Source organism: Palaemon carinicauda, chromosome 40, assembly GCF_036898095.1.
Source record: "Palaemon carinicauda isolate YSFRI2023 chromosome 40, ASM3689809v2, whole genome shotgun sequence".
NCBI classification, from domain to species: Eukaryota; Metazoa; Arthropoda; class Malacostraca; order Decapoda; family Palaemonidae; genus Palaemon; species Palaemon carinicauda.
The window spans coordinates 42351991-42376439 of record NC_090764.1 but is presented as its reverse complement, the minus strand read 5'-3'; the positions used below and the strand labels follow the sequence as shown (position 1 = coordinate 42376439).

The following is a 24449-nucleotide window of genomic DNA, read 5'->3' as shown; positions in this document are numbered from 1 at the left end:
ACTGTTTAGAGAGGATTTGAATTTAGTCTGCAATTTATTTATTGAAATTTAACAATGGTATGGTGCAAATCCTAACCCCAGATTAAACCATTACTAACAGTTTATGAATAATCATAATGAATAATATGTATGGATTGAGGAATATAACACTGAATAATCAAAATGAATAATATGTATCATATTTGACATGACATTGTAATGTTCAAGTAGTCCATAAAGAATTAATCAATACAGCTCTATAAAATTAATATCTGAACAAGTGACAATTTTTAATACTACTTTTATTCATTTCTACAGGCATCAACAGCGGTAGTCAGTGATAATGCTGTGAACTCTGTCAAAGTGAATGGGTTCATTGACGGTCATCAGACAAACGGAAGTGGAAATAAAACCTTGATACTCAATGGCTTTACACCAAAATCAAAAACAGCCCCAATTTCAGGAGAGTTCATCAAGATAAATGGTAAAGTGAATGGCCACACCAATGGTCATGTGAAAAGCAATCTGAACAGCTTTACAAATGGTAATTTTATTAATGGAGATAATGGTCATTTTAAAAACTACATGGGACATTTGAATGGATTTTCAAAAGGGTTCTTTGGTGGACATCCGTCTGACCATTCTAATGCCTATATGAACGGTAGTTTTGAAATAGAAAGTAAAAACAATAAAAATGTGACTTTCAAAATTCCAGTAGAAAAATCTCATCTAAGAATCGGTAGTGGAAACCTTACAGATGGAGTAAGTGGCTTCCAGGAAGAAAATCATTTAAAAATTAAAAATGATATGGGGATTTGTACCTCATCAAAAGTTTCACTGAAGCAAGGTGAAGTTACAGATGAAATTAGCACTGAACTGTGATAGCTTATTGTTCTTGATGTATATATAATGTTTATTTTGTTATTGAATCACTTTAATTGTACATGTGTTAGAAGTGCCAAATGTTATCTGAAATTTTAAATCTAATTTAAATACAGTTAAGATTGAGTTTTCTACAGAATTTAAAAATTACTATGGGAGTAATGTTTATCACAGAATATATATGTACTACTGTATTGGTGTGAGCTAAGTTTTGTAAATATTTGTAAATAAATAACTCAATAACTTTAACATCTGCATTAGGTTTGGTTGGGTTAAGAATTTCATAATAAGTTAGATGGTTGAATAAGATCAATCTTTTTATGCTAAAGCATACAGTAGAAAAAATTTACTTGTGAAAATCTTGTAGTTTATTAAGCTGACCCAACCTTACCTTGAGCCAATTTTGATCTCAAAGAGCTCATCAATATGTAACTACCAGGTCTCTCCCTTCCTTTTTAAAGAAAGGGGGTGAAGAGAACCTGCTGAACTGAACACGAGTAAAGCACTGTTTTGACTGTCGCGCTGCATCGTATGTCTAATAAAGATGAGTTTCATATATACGTATACAGAACTGTTACAATATACGATTGAATTGTAATGTTTTTAATGTACTAACTCTTTCATATGGCATTCTTATAATTCTGTTCATTAGCTAATTTTGATGCTCACTGTTTTGCACATTGTCATCTAGAGATAAAAGAATGTGAATGGTGTGCTCCATGCGTTCTAGTGAGGCGCCCCCGACATATTATTGTTTATCACGAGTGGCTGCGAGGAGTCATTTTGTACACATGCAATATTCAGTATTTCGTCTTGTTTTTTGCACTGTATATACACTGTAATGTGCCCTCTACCAAGACACTACCTACAATGAGATGTTTGCTTGTGTCTTTAGGTTAGATGAAGCACATGCTTAAACAAGACAAAATGATTCACAGTTACAGTTCCAAGCCATTGCACATGCTACTAGAATGCTTGAGACTATAACTGTGGGAGTTTATAATCTACTAAAATTAATGTTGCTAGAACCTGTTAATGCTAAGTTTTGCATTCCAGACTATCTGTAGTATAGTAAATAAATAATCTACCATCAACAATGATTTTTATAAACCTCCAAAGATAAAATTTGTAGTTTTGCTTAAAATTATACAAACTACCAGGTTGCACAAAACCTACAGTGCTCATGATGGGAGGAATAGGTTGCCAGATCAAAGAGAAAAACCCAAAGCAGTTGACAACATTACAAATATTTTATATTTTGAGTTTCATGTAAAATTTCTTAATCTGCATTTAGTTCAACTTCTGACCTTCGGCTCAGGAGTGAAAGGTGGGAGGTTAATCTTTGAAGGAGCCATAGGTGTTTTGTATAGCTAGGAAAAATGCAAAATACTTTCATAATTTACTTCTTACTGTTGTAAGTTTGAACTTTTGAAGTTCTGCGATTTAACTACCTGATTAGGAAGATCATTCCACATCTTGGTCACAACTGGAATGAAACTTCTAGAATACTGAGTAGATAGTATTGAGCCCTATGATGGAGAAGGCCTGACTATTTGAATTAACTGCATGCCTAGTATTATGAACAGGATGGAACTGTTTGGGAAGATTTGAATGTAAAGGATGGTCAGAATTATGAAAAATCTTATCCAACATGCATAACGAACTAACTGAATGACGGTACCAGAGATTACTATTATCTAGATCAAGAATAAGAAATTTAATGGACCATAACTTTCTGTCCAACAAATTAAGATGAGAATAAGCAGCTGAAGACCAGACTGGAGAACAATACTTGAAACAAGGTAGAATGAAAGAATTAAAAACACTTCATCAAAATAGATTGATACAAAAAAATCTTTTAAAAAAACTTTCTCAATAAGCCAATTTTTTGTGCAATTGAAGAAGACATAGACCTAATGTGTTTCTCAAAAGTAAATTTTCTGTTGAGAATCAGACCTAAAATTTTAAGTCATACAGAGTTAAAGAAACTATCAATGCTGAGATCTGAATCTTGAGGAGCCACTGCCCTTGACCTACTTACAATCATACTTTGAGTTTTATGATTCAACTTCATGCACCATGCACTAATTTTAGCTAGATCTCTATTAAGGGATTCAGCAACCCCAGATCTACATTCAGGAGATGGAATTGATGCAAAGAGAGTAGCATTATGTATGTAACAAGATTGTTTTCTTTTAGGCAAAGCCACATGTCGTGTGTAATTAGTATGAAAAGTAATGGGCCAGGAACACTACCCCAAGGAACACCAGATATCAAATTCCTATACTCTCTATGGTGCCCATCAACAACTTGTTGCGATCTATTACTTAAAAATTCAATAATGATGATAAGAAATGACCCACCCACTCCCAACTGTTTGAGTTTAAAAAGATTGGGCTTTATATATTTACTTTTTTTTTTTAAATTAATAAAGTGCGTTAGTTTGATACTGCGATAACCAAGAGAAGTGTATAGTTTAGCTTGATAGCCTACTTAAGAAAAATAAGTATGCACATAGCAAGAATGTGTAATAAAAACTGAAATTGTTGGTTGACAAAATATGAAATAAATCAATAAATAGATTCAATTAATATCTAAATGTGTGAATTCTTATTACATTCATAGTCTAGTTAGTAATAGCAGGATCAGCTGATTGAAAACAGTGGATGGAGAGTTAGGAGTTGACGGGCGGGTTGCAAGAGTGAGAAATATTCAGTTTTCTAGTTTAAGGTCAAGAAGTTCGCACTTCATAGACATTTAGCTATGTGACTTCCAGATAAGTATCAAAATATTTCATTTTATTATTAAAGTTACATAAATAATATTCATTATAGTTTGTTCTATTTTCTATCATTCCCTTCTATAGTTTATTCTTTACTAGATTGTTTTTTACATATTGAGCTGTTTTTTCTATTAGGGTACTGAGCTTTTAGCATTCTGCTTTCAAATTAAGGTTGTAGCTTGGCTTGTAATGATCACATTATTCTACTTTTCTGAATCGCAACACATTCAAACTCTACCAATCTTTTAGATCTTAGTCTTCTTGCAGGCACTAGACACCACATCTCTTTTCAACTTAGTCATACATAATGTAATCTTCCCATTGTACGCAGGTCATGATTTTTGCAAATTTTAAAAGAGGCAAACATTTTAACACTTATAATGATATGAAAATACTGTATAAAAATATGACACATTATTTCTCTTCTGGCCAGTATTGAAACTAAACTTCTATAACCAAGACGTTTTATGAGGTAAAGGATAAAAAAGCTAAACAATACAAGAATAATGAAAATTACTTACCATTATAAAAATTAGGCTAAATTTCCCTCAACCTTCTTCTTCTTTTGACATCTCCTTAGATAGCTCTTGCTTTCTTCTTGCCTCTTGTCGTAAACATCTAGGACAAGTTGTAGATCGAGATGTGTAACAAAAATGATGCAAAACGGTAGAACATCCACTACATATGACAACTCCACCATCAAATGGGAATATTATTTCGCTGACATCGCATATTTCACAGATGTATCCTTTTCCTTGGCAAACCTAAAAATACAAATACTTGGTAAAAATACAAATACTTCATTATGAACTTTAATCAAAATACAGAATATCTACTCTTACATAATTAAATATTGGCCTTGTGTGAGACGAAGATAAAAGGAAAGGGTGAAGTGATGTTTGATGAAATGTCTGGTAGAGTGTCTGGGATTGAAAGGGGAAGAGCGAGAGAGGGTGTGGCTTTATTGCTGAGTGAATGGATGACGGGTAAAGTAGTGGAATAGAAGGAGATATCACCTAGGTTAATGTCAGTAAGGGTTAGGTTGGGTAGGGAATGTTGGGCGTTTGTCAGTGCGTATGGGCCAGGTAGTGAGAAAAGTGAGAAAGAGCGGAATGAGTTCTGGAATGAATTAACTAAGTGTGAAGAAGGACTGGGTAGAAGGAATTATGTAGTTGTCTTGGGTGACTTAAATGCAAGAGTGGGCGCTGGAGAGGTAGAAGGTGTTATTGGGAAGTATGGCGTACCAGATGAAAATGAGAGTGGTGAGAGACTGGTAGATATGTGTGTTGAACAAGAGATGGTAATAAGTGCTAGCTTTTTTAAAAAGAAAGATAAAAATAAGTATACAGGGGTAAGAGTGGCAAATGGAAGAGTTGTAGAAAGGGCATTAATGGATTGTGTTGATAACTAAAAGAATGTTTGGAAGATTGAAAGACGTGCACGTGTTTAGGGGTATGGCTAACGGTATGTCTGATCATTTTTTGGTGGAAGGAAAATTAGTTGTAGCAAAAGAGTGGGGGAATAGAGTAGGTGGATGTAAAAGGGAGCTAGTGAGGGTTGAAGAGCTAATAAAACCGGGGGTAAAAAGTAAATATCAGGAAAGGTTGAAAATGACATATGACGAAGTGAAAGTAAGAAAAACTGGCAATTTAGAGGAGGAGTGGAAGTTAGTAAAAGAAAATTTTGTTGGGATTGCAAGTGATGTGTGTGGCAAGAAGGTTGTTGGAGGCAGCATGAGGAAGGGCAGTGAATGGTGGAATGAAGGAGTGAAGGTAAAAGTTGAAGAGAAAGAGAGGGCTTTTGAAGAATGGCTGCAGAGTAATAGTATAGAGAAGTATGAAAAATATAGAGAGAAAAATGTGGAAGTAAAGCACAAGGTACATGAGGCAAAGAGGGCAGCTGACCTGAGGTGGGGTCAGGGATTGGGTCATTCATATGAGGAGAATAAGAAGAAGTTTTGGAAAGAAGTGAAGAGAGTGAGGAAGGCTGGCTCAAGAATTGAAGAGACAGTGAAAGATAGAAATGGAAGGTTGTTAAAAGGAGAGGAGGCAAGGAAAAGATGGGCGGAATATTTTGAAAGTTTACTGAATGTTGAGGATAATAGGGAGGCAGATATAATTGCTGTTGCAGGTGTTGAGGTGCCAGTGATGGGAGATGAGAATGAGAGAGAGATTACAATAGATGAAGTGAGGAGAGCACTAAATGAAACGAGAGTAGGAAAAGCGTCTGGTATGGATGGTGTGAGAGCTGAGATGTTGAAGGAAGGGGGTGTGACTGTACTTGAATGGTTGGTGAGATTGTTCAATGTGTGTTTTGTGTTGTCAATGGTACCAGTAGATTGGGTTTGTGCATGTATTGTACCACTATATAAGGGTAAGGGAGATGTGCATGACTGTTGTAATTCAAGAGGTATTAGTTTGTTAAGCGTAGTTGGAAAAGTGTATGGTAGAGTAATGATTAATAGGATCAAGGATAAAACAGAGAATGCAATCTTAGAAGTACAGGGTGGTTTTAGAAGAGGTAGGGGTTGTATGAATCAGATTTTTACAGTAAGGCAGATATGCGAGAAATATTTAGCAAAAGGTAAGGAGGTGTATGTTGCATTTATGGATCTGGAGAAAGCGTATGATAGAGTTGATAGGGAAGCAATGTGGAATGTGATGAGGTTATATGGAGTTGGTGGAAGGTTATTGCAAGCAGTGAAAAGTTTCTACAAAGGTAGTAAAGCATGTGTTAGGATAGGAAATGAAGTGAGTGATTGGTTTCCGGTGAGAGTGGGGCTGAGACAGGGATGTGTGATGTCGCCGTGGTTGTTTAACTTGTATGTTGATGGAGTGGTGAGAGAGGTGAATGCTCGAGTGCTTGGACGAGGATTAAAACTGGTAGATGAGAATGACCATGAATGGGAGGTAAATCTGTTGTTGTTTGCGGATGATGCTGTACTGGTTGCAGACACAGAAGAGAAGCTTGGTCGATTAGTGACAGAATTTGGAAGTGTGTGTGAGAGAAGGAAGTTGAGAGTTAATGTGGGTAAGAGTAAGGTTATGAGATGTACGAGAAGGGAAGGTGGTGCAAGGTTGAATGTCATGTTGAATGGAGAGTTACTTGAGGAGGTAGATCAGTTTAAGTACTTGGGGTCTGTTGTTGCAGCAAATGGTGGAGTGGAAGCAGATGTACGTCAGAGAGTGAATGAAAGTTGCAAAGTGTTGGGGGCAGTTAAGGGAGTAGTAAAAAATAGAGGGTTGGGCATGAATGTAAAGAGAGTTCTATGAGAAAGTGATTGTACCAACTGTGATGTATGGATCGGAGCTGTGGGGAATGAAAGTGATGGAGAGACAGAAATTGAATGTGTTTGAGATGAAGTGTCTAAGGAGTATGGCTGGTGTATCTCGAGTAGATAGGGTTAGGAACGAATTGGTGAGAGTGAGAACGGGTGTAAGAAATGAGTTAGCAGCTAGAGTGGATATGAATGTGTTAAGGTGGTTTGGCCATGTTGAGAGAATGGAAAATGGCTGTCTGCTAAAGAAGGTAATGAATGCAAGAGTTGATGGGAGAAGTACAAGAGGAAGGCCAAGGTTTGGGTGGATGGATGGAGTGAAGGAAGCTCTAGGTGATAGGAGGATAGATGTGAGATAGGCAAGAGAGCGTGCTAGAAATAGGATTGAATGGCGAGCGATTGTGACGCAGTTTCGGTAGGCCCTGCTGCTTCCTCCGATGCCTTAGATGACCGCGGAGGTAGCAGCAGTAGGGGATTCAGCATTATGAAGCTTCATCTGTGGTGGATAATGTGGGAGGGTGGGCTGTGGCACCCTAGCAGTACCAGCTGAACTCGGTTGAGTCCCTTGTTAGGCTGGGAGGAACGTAGAGAGTAGAGGTCCCCTTTTTTGTTTTGTTTCATTTGTTGATGTCGGCTACCCCCCCAAAATTGGGGGAAGTGCCTTGGTATATGTATGTATGTATGTACATAATTAAAGAATATGTAGTAAGGGGAAATTCATCCCCTGACCCTAACTCCTTTTCAGTTCCTTAAACACATACAGTATAAATAGTTTTTTTTTTTACATTTTATGTTAACCCTGGTATACCCTTTCACATATTCTATACAATATGAATTTTTTTATTGATAGTAAAATTATATTTGAAATCATAATCATATGTACACCGTATCTATCTATCTATCTATCTATCTATATATATATATATATATATATATATATATATATATATATATATATATATATATATATATATATATATATATATATTATATATATATATATATATATATATATATATATATATATATATATATATATATATATATATATATTTATATATATATATATATATATATATATATATATATATATATATATATATATATATATATATATAACACACACACACATATATATATATATATATATATATATATATATATATATATATATATATATATATATATATATATATATATATATATATATAACACACACACACACACACACATATATATATATATATATATATATATATATATATATATATATATATATATATATATATATATATATATATATATATATATATATTATACAGTTAACTCCCCATTAATATGAATTCTGTTAACCAGACTTCAAAGCTACAAGAACAAATCTATTGAGATGTATTTTGCTAACACAAAATGTCCGATGTTACGCAGTTAAATTTCAAACACACCCACACAGAGAGAGAGAGAGAGAGAGAGAGAGAGAGAGAGAGAGAGAGAGAGAGAGAGAGAGGTTAATAAGAATCTATTCAAGTTTACAAACTAATAAATTTCAGTTATTAACGTAACAAGAAAGTAATATAATTTTACAAGTAATGTACATCCATACTTTTAAATATACATGTTTACAATTTAGCTTGTTTACAGTACATTGTGGCTCTTCATTTGTGAATGTGGTTTGCTCTAAGATAGTATAAATTAAAAAGATTTTGTAAGGTTGAATAACAAATTAAGTTATAAAATTATATTGCGATAGCATAAAATAAAATTGATGGTTACATTTAACAATGTTTATGTTCAATATCTTTGTTTATATCGCGTATGTAGAAAGCTGTGGATCGTCGGCGTCAACAGATGAGTCGTCTGTTGTAGTTGTTGTTGTTCGATACGCATTTTAATAACAAACTGGTCTAGAGTTCGTTGAACAGAGTTCTTATTTCAAGGATTACGTAATAGGGAGCAAAATCATATCAACAATACTCTGTTAACTATATGCAAGTATAATTGTGATACCGTCAGGACCTTAAAAACCGCTGACAACAAAACCAAAATAAAAACAATCTTTAATTGCTGTTGTTAATATACATCTTGAATTGTTAATAGAAAACTACAAAAATTATTAAACGAAGTTCAAATAACATAGAAAATAATGATTATTTTTGACATCCTTCAGTTCATATACACTACGTAGTTAGCTATAGCTACAGATCAGCTGACGAAATTGAATGATGTCTTAATCCCTGCATACAATCGAACATAGATTTAAGTAAAGTAAAAGTTTATAGTCAGTACAGTATAGTATTTACCTGACACTCTCTAGAAAAACAAAGATTTAAGTTAAATCTGTCCTATGTGTGTAAATCTGTCCTATGTGTGTATAGTAAGGCCCCTCTGAGAGAGAGAGAGAGAGAGAGAGAGAGAGAGAGAGAGAGAGAGAGAGAGAGAGAGAGAGAGAAGAGAGAGAGAGAGAGAGAGAGAGAGAATGTATTCACATTAATAATAGCTTTAAACAAAATGTATAAAAACCATATAAAATCAATTGTAAATAAATAAGCATGACTTTAAAAGGAAAAAAATGGGATTTTGACGAAGGAAAAATCTATTTTTGGGCGAGAGACCCGTGTCGCCCAGTAGTTAATGAATAATAATAGAATGCCTCACAGAACAACGAGAACCGCACGTGCAAAGCGGATGCCCCCGGGAGGAGTACATAGCGCTATAAGATATCGGCGGGAGGCGGCTAGGAGTAGGTTAGCTCCGAGACGATATCAGGTATACCAACCTGCCAGACCCACGAGTGATATGATCATGTGGAAAGATTAAAACACTATAAAAAACATAACACATGGTATATAAGAGAGGAAGGCATGTTGGATGATAATAATAATAAAATTAGCTATAAATCAATCGTAAAACAAATGAGGGCGCGAACAAGAGACAGGAAAGAACAAGCCTGACGGCGCTAGGAGTAGGCAGGGCTACCAACAGAACACAGGGTCAGTGAAGTGCTAACAAAATGAAAACTAAATTGTAATAACTGACTCATGAAAGCCCCTCGAACTAATGCAATCATACGAATGACGTTAAAATGGTGAGCGAGTCCGTGGCGTGCGAACGTAAATAAGCTAAGATATGATATGTGGAAAAGAACGCCGATGGCGATCAGGCATGCCAACCTCCAAAATACTCACATGAATATGAAATAACTGTTATCATAAAACAGGACAAAATAAAATGATACGGTGTGTGAACCGTGGCAATCCATAAAGTTCATAACGAGAAACAATCAGTATGGAGGACTTATTGAAAATCGTTAAGAACGAACGAGAGAGAGAGAGAGGAAGGAGCCGCCCGAGAGAAACCCAGCAAGGTCGTGAATAATAAGCTGAATAATATAAACAAAAAAGGGCAAGGCCCCCTCCAAAATCTCAAAACTCATAGACCTGGCATTCCCATGCAATTTTTTCTCTGGTAATATATAGCAGTTATATACCTTAGAAATGGTGCTTAAGGAGCATTTCACTGGGCGACACGGGTCGGAGCCCAGAAATATGTTACGATCTGTTATCTATTTATCGAAATGAAAGAAAAATTAAATTGCTAATGTGTTTGATAAGTGTAGTAGCATTGAGCACCCATACATACCAGAAAGTACTGTTCGTTGTTTTTTTCAACTTGTATATGTACTTATTGCTATAAAATTAATTGTAAATAAATAATTATTAGACTAAAAGGAAAAATATGTTGCTATCTTTTATTTAATTACCGAAATGAAAGAAAAATAAATCGCTAGTGTTTGATATGCATACGTAGTAGCATTGTACTTTCGTACTTACAAGAAAGTATTGTTCACTGTTGTTTTTTAACTTGAATATGTACTTATTCACTGTATATAAAATCAATTATAAATTAATAACTATTAGACTAAAAGGAAAAATATGTTACGATCTGTTATTTATTTACAGAAATGATAAAAATAAATTGCTAATGCATTTGATATGCATACGTAGTAGCATTGTGCATTCGTACATACCACACACCACAGTTCATTGTGATTTCTAACTGAAATATGTACATATTGATATAAAATTAATTTCAAATAAATAATCATTAGACAAAAGAAAAAATATGTAATGCTTTGTTATTTACTTACCGAAATGAAAAAACAAATAAATCGCTAGTGTGATTGATATGCATACGTTGTAGCAGTCTCCTTAAGCGTCAGCGTTTACTGCGTCGGCACTCGCCCACAGATCATCAAGTGGTGCAGTAACAACGCCATCCAACGAGTCAATCATTGCCTCTGCGTCACCCTTTACCGGCTTGTCAACCCTCACCAGCTCGTCAACGATCGCCATCTCGGCAGCGCTCACCTACTTTCCAGAGCTCTCCACCACATTAGCCTTCTCCATCAAGGCTACGCTCACCAATGCATAGACGCTCACCAACACGTAGACGCTCACCAACACACAAGCCTTCATCATTGCTTCAGCAACCCAAGGTTGCTCAAAGCCTTGAAACACAGATAAAAGACAGCAGCCACCATCCTCCACCAACTACCAAGAACTCGCAACAACCTGTAAAGACACAGGTACATGATCACAGAGGGAAGGAGTAGGAGCGGAGATCGCCCTTCAGATCATCAGTCCTCTCTCCGAGGAAGGGCAGAGTCCCACTTCATGGGTCACCGTCACCCCATTACCCTTCCCGTAAATGCATAACAGCGCAACTGCCGGGAAAGGAGATCCCAAAACTACCGGGACCTAAGGCGGACCCAAATAGATCAGCGGCTCCAGATAAGACTTCTCAGAAGGTACCTTCAGTTTCCTTCCCTTCAGGGGACCTCTCAGACAGCGCCAGCATCAGCAGACAGCCCTGGTTTGGAGCCATCGTCAGGGCAGTTGTGCAAGCTTTTGGACCTGCCCTTTCAGCCAGCACTTCGGAAGCCTCTGAGAACCTCCAGCATTCGTCGGTTTCCGCAGACGCATGGCAAAGGACCTCGGCTGTCTCCCCACAGAAGAGGAAAAGAGGAGTTCCTGAGATCGAATCTTTGCCTAGGGTAAAGCTGACTCCTGTTTGGCCATTGAGGACAAAGTTGAACCTTTCCGGTTCTCCTTCCCCCAGCTCTCCTGGCTCTTTGCAATCACTGCCAAGGGTGTCACGAGAGAAACCCATTATATTCTCCCCCTACCACCTACGAAGGAAGACTTGCCTCATGACAGTAATGTCACGTCTTCGGAGGCTTCCAGGAAGTCCAGACTGTTCAGGCCTTCCATGCTGGAAGCATACCTTCTTCCTCGCAAGGAGTCAAAGGGCTCCAAAATGATGCCCAAGTCCTCTTTGAGGACTGCCAGAGCTGCAAAAGGGGTCAGGAAAGTCAGCCACCGTAGAGACGACCACGAACTACCCCCAGACGAGTTCCCGGCAGTGGATGATAGAGACTTCGCTGCCAGTCTCGCTTCAGAAGGAGAACAGAAGGAGTCAGAACATTTGATTTTGATGAAGGCTCAAAACAGGTTATCCGACCCAGAGATAGGTCCTCAGGAGGGCAAAGACACAGTCTTAGACCATGTCTTCGGTACTCAGAAGCTCACTATGTCCAGTGCAGCTTTGCCCTGGTCTCAAGGGCTGAAGAGTGCCCGTAGTAAGATCGCCGCCAAGCTCTCCAAGTTCTCCTCCCTTCGTTCGGGCTCATCCGCCAAGCTCCTCCCACCTCCTCGTGTTCAGCAAAGGAGGTATTATGAGTTCTTGGACAAGCCTTGACTAGCTCTTCCACTTCACCATTCTCTGGAAGAACTGACAAAGAGAGACTCTCCTGCCGTCAAGTCGCATTCTCGGCGGCGGAGATCCTCAACCAAGAAAAGGTCGTGAAGTATCCCATGCAGGCTACTTCGTGGCTGGATCTATGGTTAGGATCCTTGGGAATCCTGGTACAGATCGAGGACTTCTCCAAGCAAAGTACCAGGAAGGCAATGGAAGCCTTCCTCCTCCTGGGTGCCCAGACGATCAAGTTCCTGGCCCACCAAGTATCAAACTTGTGGGCCAAAACCATCTTCAAGCGCAGAGACTTTGTATCCAAGAGGTTCCATCACCAAGTCCCTAATACCAAGATTGCAAGGCTCAGGAACTCCTCTCTCGAGGGTTCCTCGTTGTTCAAGCCTAGGGATGTCAAGCAGGCTGCAGAGAGGTGGAGGAAGTCCCACCAGGACTCTCTCCTCTATAGGGCCCTAGCATCCTGGCTCTACAGACCACCAGCTCCTCTGCAGCCCCACAAGGTCAAAAGCCTCGGCAAGCAAATCAGCATCGAAAAAAGAAGTGTCTAAGAAGCCCTTTTCAACCAAGGTCAAGAAAGGCTAAAAGTCCTCTAGGGAGAAAAACATCCTAGAGGGAGCGGCTGTGGCCGCAAACGCTAGGATAGGCAATCCCCCTGCTCGTCAACCAGTAGAGGAATGCCTGCAAATTTGCTGGGACAGGTGGAAGCAACTCGGGCCGATCCCTGGACAACCTCCGTGATTCGTTCAGGGTATCGCGTCCCGTTCATGTCATCTCTCCCTCCCCTGATCAAGAATCCAGTGACAATAGACTCCTTTGCAATGGGATCAGCAAAGGGGCTAGCCTTTCAGGCAGAAGTTCAGACCATGTTGGAGAAAGCGCTCTCCAGGAGGTCCTCAACGACTCCCCAGTTATCGACCTCTCGGCTCTGAACAAGTTTGTCAAACAGTTTTCATTCAGCTTGGAGATGGCAGACACGGTCAGACAAGCGGTAAGACCACAGGACTTCATGCGTACACTGGACCTAAAGGATGCATAGTGTACTTCCAGATCCCAATCCATCCGTCTTCAAGGAAGTATCTAAGATTCTGCCTAGATAACAGGAATTACCAGTTCAGGGTACTGTGCTTCGGTCTTTCCACAGCACCCAAAGTCTTCACCAGAATGTTCGCCCTAATGTCATCCTGGGCTCACAGGATTGGCATCCATCTCCTCCGTTATCTGGATGACTGGCTGATCCTAGAAGACTCGGTGGCAACACTTCTTTAGCACTGAGACAAACTTCTGAGGCTTTGCCAAGATCTGGAGATCATGGTAAAACCTCGAGAAGTCCACCCTGCATCCCACTCAGAGACTGGTATACCTGGGAACAATTTTAGACACCAATCTCCACAAAGCCTTCCCATCAGAAGACAAGATAATGAGGATGAGAAAGGTCGCAAGACCTTTTCTCAAACGAGAAGAACTCCCAGCTCAGAAACCTATTATCCTTGGTCCATCTAGTTCCCAACAGCCGCCTCATGATTCGATCCATCCAGTGGTGACTGAAATCCAATTGGAATCAGGCTTTTGAGTCCCCGGACATTCTGATCCGCATGGAACCAGAAGAAACGGATGGACCTCAAGTGGTGGGTGGCAGACGAGAACCTGCGGAGGGGCATAGATCTTCTCGTTCTCCCTACAGACTTGATGCTGTTTTCAGACGCGTCAAAAGAATGGTGGGAAGCTCATGTGCTGCACTACAAGACCTCAGGCCTTTAATTAGAGTTCAAATAGTACCTCCACATAAATCTCTTAGAGATGAACGCCGTCTTTCTGGCCCTTCAACAGTTCCATCAGTTTCTGGCGGGCCCCTCAGTGGTGGTGATGAGCGACAACACCACAGTAGTGGCTTACATCAACAAACAAGGAGGTACTTTTTTGCAGCCCATATCCCATCTAGCAGTAAAGATACTGAGATGGGCCGAGGTTCACCTGGTACCGCTACCAGCCCTCTTCATTCCAGGCAAGAAGAATGTGCTCACCGACAATCTGAGTGGAGCACCTCAGATAGTGAGTAATGAGTCGTCTTTGGATCATCTAGTAGCCAACAAAGTCCTGACACTGTAGGGTTCTCCGACTGTGGATCTATTCACAGCGGCCCTGAACTTCAGGCTCCCACTATACTGCTCCCTAGTCCCAGACCCCAAGACTCTCTGGCAAGATGCATTCCAACAGCGGTGGGACAACATCGACGTTTACGCCTTTCCCCTATTCTCTCTGATGAGAAGGGTACTCTACAAGACCAGAACATCGGTCAACGTCTCAATGATACTCATAGCTCCGCTATGGCACCATGCGGAGTGGTTCGCAGACCTTCTGCAGCTCCAGGGACATCATGAAATCCCCTTCCCTCAAGGCTACTAGCACTCCTTGAGCCGGCGTACTTTTGTCTGAAGGAGGGCTGGGCCGGGGCAGGGCCGCGGGGATTGCTGCTAGGAAGTGGAGGGGCCTCCTATCTAGCTGGTGCAGTAGGTGGGTAGGCCACGTCCGCTGATGGTCTCCTATGGGGAGGACGTCTAGCCACTGACTGCCTGGGCTCCACTGAGTCCTTAATTTTGCCCACTCTCTCCATAGTTTCCTCTACTGGCTGCAGGGGGAACACGGTCTCACCCCACACCGGCGCATTCCCCAGTTTGCCGTCTGGGTCCGGGACTGGAAGGTAAGGGACTTCATCGCCTTCCCTCCCGAACGAATGAGTTCTTGTAGAAGGGCCTGATTCTCTGGTACTGACAGGTCGTGAGATAGCCGGAACCCTGCCAGGGTGCACGCCCACTAGTCCAGCCAGGAGGTCACATTGACTATGTCTTGCGAGGTGACCTCCATCATGGCGGCCACCGCTTGAGAGAAAACCACTGGTGCAGTGAGGGTTCTGTCATCTGCACTGCCCTGGTTTAACGTTGCAATGGCCTCTTCCAACGAGCGGGGACCTGCATGACGTCCGTCTGGAACATAGAATTTCTTCTGGGTCCTCAGTCCCGGCAGGAGCTTGAAGGACCCTTGGGCTCTTAGGGAGTTCTTATGTCCCTCAACGTATTTATCGACGTGCTCCATGCCTAGTGCCACGTCCGTCGCTAGCGGTAGGGCCAAGGATGGTTTCTGCTGGCCGGGGTTATCCACCATCCTCCCCAAACTTGAAAGCCAAGCCGACTCTGACAACAGTTTAGGCTCGTCTAATCTGTGGTGGTGGTGGACCAGAGCCAGGACTTTTCTATGAGAGGACACTTCGCCGGGGGAACACACGCCCGTGTCTAACAAGCCCTGTACCACTTGATCCTCCATGTCAGCTGCATCCTCGAGCACGGATGGATCCGTGGGGGCGACTGTTCCTCACTTCTGGCTGGTCCGATGGAGCGGCTCCCTTCATCACGGATGGAGCCGCTGGGACGGAGGTAGCCGTCATGGGTCTACCCCCTCCTGGGGAAATCCGTGGGGTGTAAGTACCCTGATATGCCAGCGGCTGCCTCCGGTGCTTGGATGGAGCTGGCGTGGCAACGGGTATGGATGCCATGCTGCCGGGCCGAGCTAGCGGCTGCCTCCGCTGGACGGATGGAGCCGGTGACTTGCCAAGCAAAGGCAAGGTAAAGTTTACGTGTGCCAACGGCTGCATCCGACGAGGGGACGGAGCCGAAGAGACACTGGGCAAAGGCGCGGGGGCAGCTCAAGCGGCCACTGAGGCAGGTACTGGAGCGGCAAGAGCCCTGTTCGACCCAGGAAAACCACTTTGCCTCCGTCATGGATGGAGCTGCTGGACGGAGGTAGCTGACATGGGTCTACCCCCTCCCGGGGAATTCCGTGGGGTGTAGGTACCCTGATATGCCAGCGGCTGCCTCCGATGCTTGGATGGGGCTGGCGTGGCAACGGGTATGGATGCCATGCTGCCGGGCCGAGCCAGCAGCTGCCTCCGCTGGACGGATGGAGCCGGTGACTTGCCGGTCAAAGGCAAGGTAAAGTTTACGTGTGCCAATGTCTGCATCCGATGGGCGGACGGAGCCGAAGAGACACTGGGCAAGGGTGCGGGGGCGGCTCCAGCGGCCACTGGGGGCAGCTCCAGCAGCCACTGGGGGCCGCCCAGCGGCCACTGGGGCCGGCACTGGAGTGGCAAAAGCCCTGTTCGACCCGCTAGGGGGGAAAGCCACTTTAGCCCACTTCCTCTTGGAGGAATTCCTATTCTTGCTCTTCCTCCTCGAAACTTTGGCCTTCTTCCTCGAAGGGCTTACGTACGAGCTCGACTTCTTCCTTCTAGCCCGCTTCTGCTTCCTTATCGTCTCTCGGTCGTTGAAGTCCTCCGACGAAGATGAACAGTAGGACGAAGAATACTCCGAGGAGAAAGAAGAAGAATATGAGCTAGCTGAGTCCTCTGAGTCTTCTGCCAACAACCTAAGGGCTTGTAATTGTGCTACCGGTGTGACGGGTTGCATGAAGTCCGACGGGAGCGCTGCTGAAGGCACCAGGGGCGTGCGTAGAGCCTTCTGAGAGGCGAATCAGCCCGAAAACTCTTCCTCCTGCCGCATAGGTGACCTGAAGGATCCTAGGTACCGTCCACACAATGGAGTCTGGGTCTGAAGAGCCTGTGGGCTGCCTTTCTTTGTCAAGCACACCCCCAGAAACCGCTGAACCTGTAAAGCACTGCCACGATGGAAGGGAAGGAGCCGTTCCTCACCTCCCCCACACCGGGTCTTCACTCGAGACGGGTCCTGCGGGCACCAGAACCTCATCTACAGCACACACTTCCGCCACACTAGCAGACTCCCCACATGTCTGCGTAGACACAATGCAATCAAAATCATCGACATCAGACTCATGGGGAACGGCAATGGGCCGTTTCCCCACAATGGACTTACCTCGTTCCCTACTCTGGGTAGGGGAAGGGGAAGGAGAACCTCTCTCCGACGGAGCTGAAGGCGACATCAAGGGCGAGGAGACGCCTGGCTTCTTAGGCGACTTCTTCGACACCTTCTTCTTTTCATTGCGTACAAGGCCCACTGTAGTACAGGCCAGGACGCACCCTCCGAACGTGTGCGGATCTACATCGGGCTTAGAGAGCCACGCTCCGCAAGACTTACCAGCCTTAGGCCCGGGACAGCGACGCTGATATTCCATAAGGAAAGCACTAAAACACCAAACAACACAAGTAACACAGGGAAAAGATGTGAATGGTAAGGCACAAAGGGATGGGGAAGCACAAAGGAAACACGTGGTAACACAAAGGCCGGTCGGACGGGATGTCAGAGAGCAGCGAGAGGATATCTACGCCGCGACCAGATGCTTACTGGCAAGTCAGACCTAGCAACACACTCGTGCGCTGACCCAGGGTTGCCTCAGAGCGAGTATCCATCCACCACGGGGCGACCCAACAAGGGAAACGGAGATAGGGGGAACTACGCAAAATTCTTGGTTGGATAGGGGGGGAGATCCCAGATACTCCTAAGAAAGTAGTTCGAGGTAAGTACTCCGTGTTGGAACAAATGACAAATTCAGAGATTATTTGTATTTTTCCTAACGATACTAAACTTTGGCTATTTATACAAACTTCTCCACTGACCCTGTCCCCCTTAAAGTCCTACCTCCAAGCAAAGAGAGCTCAGTCACAGGTGTGTGTTAAGGGGGTAGCTAGCTAAGCCCCCTACCTCCCTGCTAACTAGTGGGATAGGTAGTTAACCCTCGCAAAATTTTAATGGCTCATCCTTTTAGCTTCGCCAAAAGTAATACCCCAAATTAAAAGCGTAGGTTTGTATTTCAGTTAGGGAACAATTAATAATTTTTAGTCGTATATAAAAATACAAAAAACTAAATTTTGGTATTAACTATAGTCAATCCTTACTTACCAAACATTCATTCTTGATGTGATTTGAAAAACTTTCATGTACTTTTTTCAAGTATTCTACCAACTGTCCTGAATTAGTATCAATCAGATCCTGAAGTGAGTACATATGTGCATTTTCAACAAAATGCTGCCGCTCTTCCAACTGTCGCAACATTCGAGATTCCTGCGCAGACCTACAAGTTCCTAGATACTGTTTCATAACCAAGAGATCTTCTCTGAGTTTCTGAAATGAAATATCAGAACTGTAGAAACATTGGAAAACCACAAAAAAACTTTGTAGGTAATTTCAAATGAAAGCTACCTCAGTTTTCAATAAATATAAGCTTATAATTTCTCCATCATGTATCTCTAAGGATGTAGGGTTTTAATAAACTATTAAAATAAAAGTATAGTACTGATTTAATGAAAAATTGGCAAAAAATAGGCAAATCTGTTACCTATAAATAATATATTTCAAAATCTGCACAAATAATTTCTTTCTTTTAAATAGGGATAAATGTAAAAAAGGATTTCTGAAAATATTCCCAGACTTCATGGAGAAAACTATAGCAACAAGCAGAACAGACATAATTGAACTAAAAAAAAAAATTAATTTCTCATACAAACTACATTCATGGTGGAGTAAGTTCTTCAGACACCCTTCATTCACTACAAGAGAAAGCTGCACTAATAAGGCAAGTGCATAACAGTAGGTGTGCACATGCACCTTTTAGAATCCTGGTTCAAATCTTGGATTTATGGTTGAACAACCTCAGCTAGTCACTATGTCGAGTTGACTGAGTAATTAGCTTTTGAGCAAGTACTGCGTATAGGTTGCTTTGAGTGGCCGAGGCAAGAGATAGATTAATGTTCTAGAGATCAACCAGAAAGGGGCAGGCAATGGAAAGGATGCTGATGGGAGGCAGAATATCCCTATCACAGTCAAGTGTCTTGAATGCAGACATTAGTTTTGTTTTCAGAATAATATTTTAGTCAGAAAAACCTATCATTTACAGCTCCATAAATCACTATTTATGTGAGGCAAATCAAGATGCTAAACCTATAACTGGATTTATTACAACTGGAATCCATCTTTAAGCCTCTAGGAATGGAAGATTAAAGGACCTCATTATTTTAAACATGATCAGGGAACTACAAGCAAGCAAGAAAAGCAAGAGATTTATAACTACATGCACATGGAAGTATGAAAATTCATCTGTGAATACCTCCCAACCGTGATCCTTTCTCCCATTCATCTAAGCAGGGAGTAATAACGAATGTGGAAATATCCACGCCATTTAAATAAAATAAAGATAAATAGATAACTAAATAAATGAACAAATAAAATGAAGGAGTCTCCTTGTAGTATGTACTGGGAATGGTTGCTCTCAGAGTGGGTGAGGTTTGGTAGGCGGAAGAAAAAGAAGTCTTCTCCTTCGAGTTCAGCTTCGAAAGGGAAGAAGAAGACCCAACTTCTTTCTCCTCTGGCTTGATCTCTCCATCCTGACTCTGCCTGACAGGCTTCTCTGGGGAACGGTCGAGTACGAGTGGCGCCCTAGAAGGACAGTGAAGAAGTCCTCTGTTAGGAAGTCTCTCTCACACGATGTGGTTCGTCTACTGCGGCCCTCTTTAGGGTTGACGGGTCCTCCGTCTCGGAGAAGTTACAGGAGATCCTGCGTTTGGGTGTGCATGTGCACTCAAGCGCTGAGTCTTAACCTTCTGCTCTCCCCGACGTTCACCTGCTTCAAGGGAGGATAAGAGCAGTTGAGGACAAGCACTCCTAGGATTGACTTGTCCAGATACCCAAAGGTCTCAGGAACAAGGTTCGACTTTGTTCCAGAGGTTGTTAAGGGAGTTGACCCTCTATCCGGGCTTGCCCAACGGAATGGGAAGCAGCTTGGGAAACCAGAAGGTTCTTCCAGTGTTGCGCAGTCTGACCTTCCGACAATAGACAAACCGACACAACCTTCTGAGTGGCAGGTCCCTCATTAACAAGGTGATGCACCATTGGAAGGAGGAGTTGATCAATCTTCTTGTTTGTGAGAGGAGAGATCTTCTCCGACCTCCTCTTCTGAGCGGCAGCTCCCTCGTCTGCGGGGCACTTCGCCATCAGGAGAGAGAGGCGAGAATCGTTCCTTACGCTTGCGAGAGGAAAGATCTTCCCGAGTGGTCTCCTCCGCAAGGTTACCACCGAAAGGTATTGGACTCGTCCATACCACGCTCCAGTCCATCGGAGCTGGATGAAGAGGGACGGAGGTTTCCATCTGGCCTCCCATCTCATCATCATCACAGCAAAATGCTCAGTGTTTCACGAGATCAATCTTATGAGATCGGTCAGACAGGTAATGTAAAGAGTAAATGATGGCTGAGATAAAACAGTTATATGTCCCATAAGAGCTTATACTGTAATTAGATTATTTGTTGTGCTGCAACAATAGGGCCTAAATAGAGATGTCTAAAGACTTGTGTGTGCAATCTTTAAAATAATGGTCTGTAAAAGTGGTTTGTCTTTCCCATACACCAGATTTGAGGACTTGTACTAAAAGTGTGGTTTTTGTGGAATGCTAAGGTTGCAGCAAGCTCACATATATCATGTGCTTGAAGGGGGAGGGTTGGCGATGCTTTCCCAGAGGATTTATAAGCTCTCATGACTGTTTCTCTAAACCAGAAAAAGACAGTATTTCTGGATATTTTATTTTTGGAGCGCCCAGTGCTCACGATCACACTGGGGATTTTAAACCAAAGATACTCTTCTTTTCAGATATTTACAAGATACAATACTACATACTTTTCAGATATTTACAAGATACAATACTACATACTTTTCAGATATTTACAAGATACAGTACTGCGATCTTTTAAGACATTTACACATTGCTCTTATGGGACAAAATAACATGTCCTCCGGGTCATAAGTTACCTCTGTGAGAGACAAGATTGTAAAAGATTTAAAGCTGATATCGTTTTCAACTGGAATCTGGATAGTTCTTTCCACCCTCTGGAATGTGACGTAAGATAAGATAGACCATGTAATTTGCTTACTTTCTTGGCTGAAGCTAAGGCAAGGAGGAAGACAGTCCTTAAGGTAAGGTCCCTGTCTAAGGCTTTATGCATAGGTAGGCTTTCACAGCAGTGACTGAAAGTCATTTCTTGTTCCTTAAACGCACTAAAAATCTGCAATCAGGTGAATAGTGGCCTTAAGTGGAGCAATATTCCCCTTATAACACAAATCACTTAAGATTTTCCACTTAACCTGGTATACTGCAACGGAAAAATTTTGAAGATACCCGGGAAGCTGTTGCTCTGTTGGTCTCAAAAAGCGTGTCTTATGAGGAGATGCTTCCAACCAGGAAGAGACAGGCAATGCACTGTGTCATGGAACTTTTTTATGTGTGGTTGTTGTAAAAATACCATTCCACTGCTGGCCACTTTGGAGTTACTAGCGTTACTTCGACTCTCTTGGATGTTTTGACTCTCTTCAATGTTTGACGAATCAGAAAGAATGGTGGATAGGTGTAAAGGTCTAGTCTGTCCCACGAGTGTTAAAAAGAATCTTCCGTCAATGCAGCTTGGTCTAGGAATGGCGAGTAATACACTGGAGTTTGTGATTCAAGTGAGTGGCAAACATGTCCAGAGATGGGGAACCCCACAGGCAAAAGTCTCTTCGCCACTAGAGGAAGCAAAGACCATTCTGAACTAACTGTCATCCCTTGACGGGTCAGATGGTCTGCAATGACGTTCCTCTTCCCGAGGATAAACTACACTGAGAGAGATTGCTTGGAAATGTGTCCACTTGATTATCCCTACTGCTAGATGACACAGTAGGAGAGAAGCTGTGCCTCCTTGTTTGGAGATGCAGGTCATTACCGTGGAGTTGTTGCTCATCAGCACCGCAAAGTGATCTTTCAGAGTCTTTGAGAAGCGGAGTATTGCTAGTTGCGTTCCTTTTATTTCATGGAAATTGATGTGAAAGCCCTTTTCCTCTTCTGACTATAGGCCCGAGATTTGTTCCCTTCCTAGGTGAGCACCCCACCCTTGGCGAGAAGCCTCTGAGAACAGGAGCATTTGCCTGAAGGGAGGTTCCCGCTAACAGGTTCTCCTCGTTCAGCCACCATTGGAGATCCTTTACTACTTCCTGTGGTATTAACAGCAAGGTCGCAGTGTGTTTTGATGTCTGTAACTATTGGTTCTTCATAGCCCACTGCTCCGAACGGAGATGCATTCTCCCCAAGGGGACAAGTTTCTCCGAGAAGAGATGGCCTAGCAGTTTCTACCAAAATTGGGCAAGAAGAGGTTCCCTTTCAGAAATGTCACTGCTATTTCTCCGAATCTCTAAATTCTGTTGGCAGATGGAAAAGCTCTGGCTTGAATCGAATCTATGTCCATGCCTATGTACCTGATGGACTGTTGGGGGACGAATCCGGACTTCTCTAGGTTCAGTTGGATTCCTATTCTTAACTCCTTGAACACATATTCCTTTTCAATGGACATGACTCAGCTCTATCAAAACAATGATATTTAGGGATTACTTTGAGCTCCTAAACGTATTTTGTTTCTTGACCATTTTTTTTTTTTATTTAAAAACCATTTGTAAGAGAATTTCATACACTAATGGCAGTGCATTGGAAATTTTCTCATTATATTTAATTCAATTTTATCAATATATAGAGGCCACTTTTAGAGGTGACTATTTTATATATGGAAGTTACTCGTTTTTAAATAAATGTAAAGATTGTAGATTATAAAATTCCTAATCTTTTCATATTTGAATGACAAAAATCAGTCAGTATAGAAAAAAAGGTAGTAATGTACCAATTTGCATGCCTTAAAATCAAACAAAAATGGAATTGAATAAGATTTGTCATCTTTCAACACAATAAATTAACCGAGGATTATTTTGCCATAATATCATAACCCTATCATCACTAGCCATGACATACAGTGCTCACTTTCGTAAGATACACTTTCATGCACTCCTTTGTCACATATTCACAGGTACGTCAATATGAAAATAAGTTACCGTAAAAGGAGGTCTTTTCAAATACAATATGGTAATATTTTGTACTGAGATTAAAAAGGGTACCTCAACTCACTGGACCAGATTTTTTTCACCCAAAACAACAAAGCAAACAAAATTTATACTCTCAAACCTTCAGTGATTTGGAAGCAACATCAAGTTACCAAGCATTAGTGCATCTAGTTTAATACCTCTTCTAAACTAATACAGTATACTGTATTATATAAATTACAGTAAAAGGACCAGAACAATACTGTTACCTATATTGAATACCATGAAGTTGCCATTATGGTATCATGAATGACAACCAAAAATCACTAATAAAATCTTATTAATGTAGTAACTTTCAAAAGAATCCTCTTCAACAACTAAAGATATAACAAAGATATAACCGAGACACTACTGAACTAAGGAATATACAACAAACTGAAAACCACATAAATGATATGAAATAGAAAGGAAAAAATTGTCCCCGACAGTAGGTGTGAGAGGCAATTCTCGTTGGCTACAGTATGTAATGTGAATATGGATAGGACTACTGCTAGACCCTGACAGGATCAGGCTGATGCCTGGTGATGTAGTAGCAGTTGCCACAGGAATCAACTGTGATGCCACATGGGGGAGAATGGTTGTTTTAATATTTTACGGTCAAGAAGCTTTTGCTTTAAAAGCAACAGCACTATGAATCTTGATAATTTACCAAAAAGAAAAAAAAAAAAAAAAGTCATATTTTTCAAACTCTTATTTTCCTCTTAGTGCTCTCAATAAAAAGGCAAAATAGCCACAGTTCATTAATCAAGATTATCATATAGTACAGTATACAGGTATCAAGAATTATCACTAAACAAGAATATTTGGTATGATGGGGAGAGATCTCTATATCTAATCAATCATACAGGATTAC

At 41.5% G+C, this 24449-nt stretch overlaps 2 protein-coding genes across 10 annotated transcripts in view; one reads left to right on the top strand and one right to left on the bottom strand.

The window, feature by feature from the left end:
- LOC137631735 (band 4.1-like protein 4) overlaps window positions 1-1949 on the top strand; it is a 773040-nt gene extending 771091 nt beyond the window's left edge. For 6 of the 7 annotated variants that reach the window (XM_068363632.1, XM_068363631.1, XM_068363630.1 and 3 more), the window contains one exon: window positions 298-1949. In XM_068363632.1, the coding sequence (XP_068219733.1) occupies window positions 298-861 (564 nt within the window). In that variant the 3' untranslated portion in view covers window positions 862-1949. The remainder of the gene's footprint in view (window positions 1-297) is intronic. The other variant, XM_068363633.1, reaches the window with a different exon arrangement.
- The window catches only part of LOC137631738 (differentially expressed in FDCP 8 homolog), a 216076-nt gene that overhangs the window by 6086 nt on the left and 185541 nt on the right, over window positions 1-24449 (bottom strand). For all 3 annotated transcript variants that reach the window (XM_068363641.1, XM_068363643.1, XM_068363642.1), the window contains 2 exons: window positions 18551-18772; window positions 4165-4407 (listed from right to left, as the gene is read on the bottom strand). In XM_068363641.1, coding sequence (XP_068219742.1) covers window positions 4192-4407; window positions 18551-18772 — 438 coding nt within the window. In that variant the 3' untranslated portion in view covers window positions 4165-4191. The remainder of the gene's footprint in view (window positions 1-4164; window positions 4408-18550; window positions 18773-24449) is intronic.